This window comes from Morone saxatilis, unplaced genomic scaffold (assembly GCF_004916995.1).
Source record: "Morone saxatilis isolate NCDOM2014 unplaced genomic scaffold, NCSU_SB_2.0 Contig2, whole genome shotgun sequence".
NCBI classification, from domain to species: domain Eukaryota; kingdom Metazoa; phylum Chordata; class Actinopteri; family Moronidae; genus Morone; species Morone saxatilis.
This window is the reverse complement of record NW_023339762.1, coordinates 906,293-912,614: the sequence shown is the minus strand read 5'-3', so window position 1 is coordinate 912,614 and position 6,322 is coordinate 906,293. Positions and strand designations below refer to the sequence as shown.

At 40.5% G+C, this 6,322-nt stretch overlaps 1 protein-coding gene across 1 annotated transcript in view; it reads left to right on the top strand.

The window, feature by feature from the left end:
- Nucleotides 1–6,322, top strand: part of carmil2 (capping protein regulator and myosin 1 linker 2) — a 28,531-nt gene that overhangs the window by 5,142 nt on the left and 17,067 nt on the right. The window contains 11 exon segments of the mRNA XM_035664768.1: nt 163–236; nt 334–409; nt 1,507–1,595; nt 2,064–2,158; nt 2,996–3,082; nt 3,306–3,415; nt 3,974–4,051; nt 4,470–4,546; nt 4,850–4,954; nt 6,011–6,080; nt 6,213–6,309. Coding sequence (XP_035520661.1) covers nt 163–236; nt 334–409; nt 1,507–1,595; nt 2,064–2,158; nt 2,996–3,082; nt 3,306–3,415; nt 3,974–4,051; nt 4,470–4,546; nt 4,850–4,954; nt 6,011–6,080; nt 6,213–6,309 — 958 coding nt within the window.

Sequence of the window (6,322 nt, the reverse complement as noted above, 5' to 3'; positions counted from 1 at the left end):
GTTCTCTACTGTTATTGTTATACACTGAATATAAAATAATATATATATATAATATGTCAATCAGTAGATTAGAGAAGGGAAGTTGGGAACCAGTGTGTTAAGTGACACCTATAACCAAATGGTATCATTGGTGTATCCAAATAAAGCTAACTGTTTTGGCAGGACGTCGACAACATTTACTACATCAACAACTGGAGACAGTTCAACCTGCAGGACTTCAGCCACTTAGACAGCAGGTGAGATACAGGACAGTGTTGTTTCATCCAATCTTACCTTACGGACTATATATTCATCTCCTTGTCCCACATCCTTTCTCCTTTCCTTTCCTCTCAGGGACTTGGCATTAGCAGTAGCAGCTCTGTCTTTCAACCAGTGGTTTACCAAGATCTACTGCAAAGAACTCAAACTGGTACACTCTCTTCTAAGTTCATTGTATGTGTTGTTCTGTTGTTTGAGAAATAGTGCCACGTACATGGAAGCCCATAAGCTCATGTGAAAAATTGTCACCACCTGTTCATAGTTATGTAATCTGTTGGATGGCACAGAATGAAAGTGTTGAGACTGGATGACCAGCTTCTTTAAAATGTCTTGACTTCATATGATTTCTACGTATGGCACTTATTGTGTTCTAAATGGTCTGCTTGTTTTACCATTATATTGAAGCCCACATGGGCACGAGTGAAAATAAATCACACCAACAGATGTGCAGCTGAGCCACTGCCTGATGCTGTAGGAGTGGCGATAAAGGACCCTTCCTAAATCCGGCCCCTGTTGGAACCTCGTTCAGCTTTCTCCTTTCCTGGAGCCTACTTAGATATGCTATGTGCTAGGCTAATGTGAAAAGACAACCACATTTTAAAAATGGTTAAAAGATACAAGTTAGCTAATGGTGGCAAAACACTAGCTGGCTAGCTAGCTAATCTACATCAATTGTTAGCTAGGTAATTAAAATAAATTAAAAAAGCGTTTTGATAACTTTAGATGTGTAACTAGCTAGCTAACAATTAATGTAGGTTAGCTAGCTAGTTAGCCAGTATTTTGCACTCTATAATTTTGCAAAATTATAGAGTGCAACTCATTGCTCGTTCTTGTTCATTGCTTGGTTCAGTATCTCGGGTATCTTCGACATGTGGCACCAGGAACCGGGGATCGAACCAACAACTTTCCGATTAGGGGACGACCCGCTCTGCCTCTGCACCACAAAACACTGGAGCCTACATTTCCCAAAACTTTGTTTAGACCCTTTGCTCTGCTGGACTGCTGGAAGCCTTTTAAACTTATTGAGGCACAGCCATTTACAGGAAGATGAGCCGTTCACTGCTTCCAGTATTATCCCACCAGCAGCCTGCAATAGTCTCCCCTGGTTCCTGGTTTCAAGGGTTTTTGTGAATCTATGGGAAATGTATCGCCACATTTCTCTGCACTAACAGGTTCCACTCGTTGTTTGGAGCCATAAAAATAAAATATTGTAATACCAGACTGGGCTGTCCGTCTCTGTCCCTTCAGTCAGTAGACGTCCAGCAGCAGCTGACTTTCCTGCTGTCCAGATCTCCCAGTCTGGAGGAGCTCTCACTGGAAACCAGTGGACTCAAACTGTGAGTTTGTGTGTGTGTGTCTGTGTGTGTGTGTGTGTGTGACTGTAGGCATATAACAAACAACAAGCTTCAGCTTTTCTTTGAGGGTATTTTGTTTTAAGGAAGTATTAAGGAGTATATTTGTTTTCTATTTTTAGATGTGAAGATAATAAAGTCCTAATAGTCAATCAATGATCAAACTATGATCACTTTAAATTACAGTCAATAAAAATAGCCAGCCCTATTTCTTGCTTTGTTGTACCAACTTCCAAATATGTGATTAAGTTTAAATATTATATTATATATATTATATAAAATTTCTGTTGCTCATTTGCTGGGGACCCCATACAACCCACTCAAGGACCTCTGACCAAGAGACACTGGGTTAGGGAACTACTGCTCAAGAAATAATTAAACACAGGCTGTTTCTTAGTCTGATTTTACAGGGATTGATTGAGATTGAATAGTAACCTTGGTATTCTGCTGCAGGGACTTTGCAGTGAAAATGGCAGCTGCCCTACGTGAGCACACCTCCTCTGCCCTGCAATCTATCAACCTCTCAGGAAATCCAATCGAAGACAAAGGTGGGCACTTTATACGTCACATCTAAGTTGTATAAGCACGGTATTAGAATGGACCAGTTGTTGTAAGCCATTTTGAGGCAAGTAGCCAGTTCTTCTGCTTGCCTTTCTCTGTGAAGTTATGTCAGTTAGTGGAATGGGCAGCTTCAGTATTTATCTGGAATTAAATTTGGCATCTTGTTGAGCCAAGGGTCAGTTCACCCAAATTAGAAAAAAAACTACCTCTGGTAGTATCTAGCCGTGCATGTATGGGGGGCAGGAGTGTTTGGTACTTTAAAGGTGTGTAACATTAGAGAAGATCTATTTTCAGAAATGGAATAATAATATTCATAGGTATGTTTTCTTTAGTGTATAATCACCTGTGTAAGTGTGAATGTTGGAATCGCTAGTTTTTTGTTTTTAGTTTTTGTCTGCTGTGAAAACATGTACATGTGATACAATGAGGAATGGCGACAGTACTCATATCAGCTCTGCATTTTAAATGAACACTAGCAATTTCATATGGTTTGTGCATATTATGGTGCACTTGTATACTATACTACTATAATAAACCTTTGTTTGACCACATGCTTGTTTAAGTCAGTATGCGTATTGAATTGTAGACTACAGTTCAGCAACAAATTTCAGACCAAAGACCAATTTTTGGGGGACAGCTTGTCCAATTGGGGACAGAAGGCAGGTCCCCAATTTGGAAAAAGCTGATCTTTGTGTCAGTGGTTAGGGTTAGGGTTAGGGTTAGGTAAGTACTGGTTATGGTTAGGGTTAAGGTAAGTCTCCAGGAAATTAATGTAATGTCCCCCAAAGTGACATAAGTATACATGTGTGTGTTTTCATTCCTAGGTGTAATAGCTCTCAGTCAGGAGTTTGGCAATCTAGCTGAAGGACTCAAGCACCTTTCTCTATCCCGGGTATCAATGACTGCTAGAGGTACTCACACTATACATTTTACAACATACCCCCTGTGGTCTGTTTTTTATTGTACTTTTATAAAAAGAGGAAGACATATGAAGAGGAGGTGGATATCACCTGGGCAGTGTACTATTAGTCCTGCAGTTGTCCATCCTGTTCTTCTTTCCCAGGGTGAACAAGAATAGAAAGAGCTATGATTTTACATTCAGTTTGGTGCACAGTCTGATATATCTGTTTGCAGGTCTTGGCTGTCTGAGTCAGGTATTATCCTCCACTCAGCTGTTCTCCGCTACTCTGACCCACCTCGATCTGTCCAGTAACCCCGGCAGCCTGATTACTGAAGAGGCCACGGTACATTCTGCACACATGGATACACATACAATACACATACTGTACATACACATTCAGAAGTGGCCCTGTAATACGGAAGGCTCAGGAGAAATCCAGGAATAAAAACAAAAAACCCACCTTATGAGGCTTGCTTGGATTTATAGACCTTTTTCACAGCAGCCATGTTTGTGTTACCTATGATACTAATTAAGGCTTTGTTCCATTTAGTGTAGCCGAGCCCTTTTTTGTAAGCCAACATGGACAATGTCAGTACCCTAAATGTTTGTCCTGAATGAAACAGAGCCTTAATTAGATACAATATATACAATATATAGCATATACAATTATAGTAAATATGTACAATATTTAAAGGGACACATACATGGTTTAACTCCTGGACTCAAAGGCCCAGTATATGTGCAGGGAAGGACCTTCTACATGTCCAAGTTAACACTGGTTTGTGGGAACAACATGTCATTTACTTTTCAGCAACACTTGTGCACTCTTGCACCAAAACATGCCGAAACATCTTAAACATATACTAACTACACAATATGTACACGTGTGTGTGTCTTGCAGTTTCTCTTCAAGTTCTTGTCAAGTACTAACTCTCTGTCTCATCTGGACCTCAGTGACACTACCTGCCCTCTGGACACGGTCAGTGAGAGACAGTTTTCACAGACGTTTTGGAAAATTAGCTTGCTGTCAGAGGAGAAACAATCACATTAAGGGACAGGTCTGTGACGTAGTTAGCCTCACTTAGCAGAAAGACTAGAAGCAAAGTGCTAGCCTAGATCCAGATTATTATATAATCATAAAATGTTATATGTACAAAAGAAACATTGTGGTTTATAAAGTCTCAGTGAGGGGAATAGTGGAACTAAGTACACAGGGACATCAGAAAGCCTGGGAATTGCCTGAAAACTTCAATTTTGAAAATGTTTATTAATATATTATTAATAATCTATTACTGTCTGGCTATTTATTGTCTCTAAACTAATAATAGAGCCTCTCTGATTGATGTGTTATTAACTGTGAACGTCTGTGCTTCCCTCATTCTAACTTTGTCTTGCAGTTATTTGTGTCCCTGTCAGCTGGATGTTGTTACAAACTGATGCACCTGAACCTGGCCAGAAACCCTTTCAGCCACAGGTCAGCTCCCCTGAGCCACTTCAGTAAAGTCACCAGTCCTCAGTTTGTTAGCTGTGCACTTGACATCCTCTGTCAACTTCCTCCTTCGCTGTACTTAGATATGCTATGTGCTAGATGGTTGAAAGATAAAAGCAACATATATATATATTGCTAGCTAATCTACATTAATCATTAGCTAGCTCGTTACATCTGATATTTAATGTTAGCAAAACGCTAGCTACTCATAATCCACTATAGCACAGTTTTCATGGTGTGTTCGATAAAACTATGTGTGTGTGTGTGTGTGTTGTTGTGCCCGTGTAGAAAGGTGCGCGAGGTGACCAGGAGCATTCGTGAGTTCTTCAGTCAGAGCTGTGAGTTAAAATACGTGGGCCTGTCTGCAACCAAACTACCTCCACAAGCTCTCAGGTGTGTTTCCTTCCAACAAATGCAACAATATGATATTTAAACCTTTAAACCAGTGTTTCTCAAACATTTTACATGGCGGACCACCTCACAAAATATCAGGCTCTCCAAATCACCATTATTACCAAGGTTAATCTCATCCCATATTGAAAAATAAAATGCACTGTCCCTTGCTGAAACAATCCAGGATGCAATTTGTCCTGTATTTTGGTGCACATCCTTCTCTAACGCATTAGAAATAATGAAACCAAAAGAGTTTCACAAGTATTAAATCACAATTTGCAGAAGAGAATGACACCTTGAATGACACGTCATCATTGCCCTGGCTATGGAGACTCAGATGCACATTTTTTTTTTAAATGTTAGCGAATACCTCCAAAAGAAAGCAGCTGTCCAAACACAGATCTCAATGGCAAACAGAGCACCAATGGACGTCAGTTGGAATGGGTACAAAAATGTCCTGTTGCTCCTGATAGACTGTCCAACCTGAAGCAAGATTATGCAAGGGACACAAATTGGTGCATAAAAATCATCATAATGTGGTGATTAACACTCAAAATCTCATAGGGGAGGACTCGGAGACCTGCCGCTTGATTTGGCATTCCGGGCATGGGACCGCTGACATGGTATCCCTTAGTCCTCCATGTTGAAGGTGGCAAACTTAGCGTAGGCCGACCCGGTTCAGCTACAGACAGTTCACACAGGAGACAGGTTTAATCCTAATAAGAAGATTATTTGTTGACTGTTGTCAGCCACAGCCACACTGTACAAAAGTCTCATATACTGCAACGTGTAACTAGTCATGGATGTATGCTTGTGCTTCATGCATGAACGTGACTATGTAGCAGGCTGATATTGAAAGCTTGCATACTACCAGTGGTACCTGTACCATAGTTGGCAAACTGGTGGGTTAAGCCAATAAATTCAAATTCTTTCATTCAGAATACTGTTATCTCTGCACACACACAACACACATTGTACACATGTACAAACTATAGCTATAACATGTATGGACGTGTATATTTTTTGTATAGACTTGTAGATATGTTTTGCAACTAGGTTATTACTGCAGGGCCTGGCGACCAACACTCGTCTCTTTGGGCTGGAGTTGGACCTCAGTAGCTGTGAGGTAGAGTACACATTTTTACACAAATGCAATTAAACACCTTTTTTGTTTGTGATGATGTTGGCAGAAGCCACAGTAAACAAATTACTGTATACCTGTGTGTGTGTGTGTGTGTGTGTTTGTGTGTGTGTGTAGCTACGTTCAGCGGGGGCCCAGGTGATACAAGAGCACATCTCTGAAGCTACAGCTATCAAAAGTCTGGATATCTCTGACAATGGTATGGAAAACCACACACACACACACAC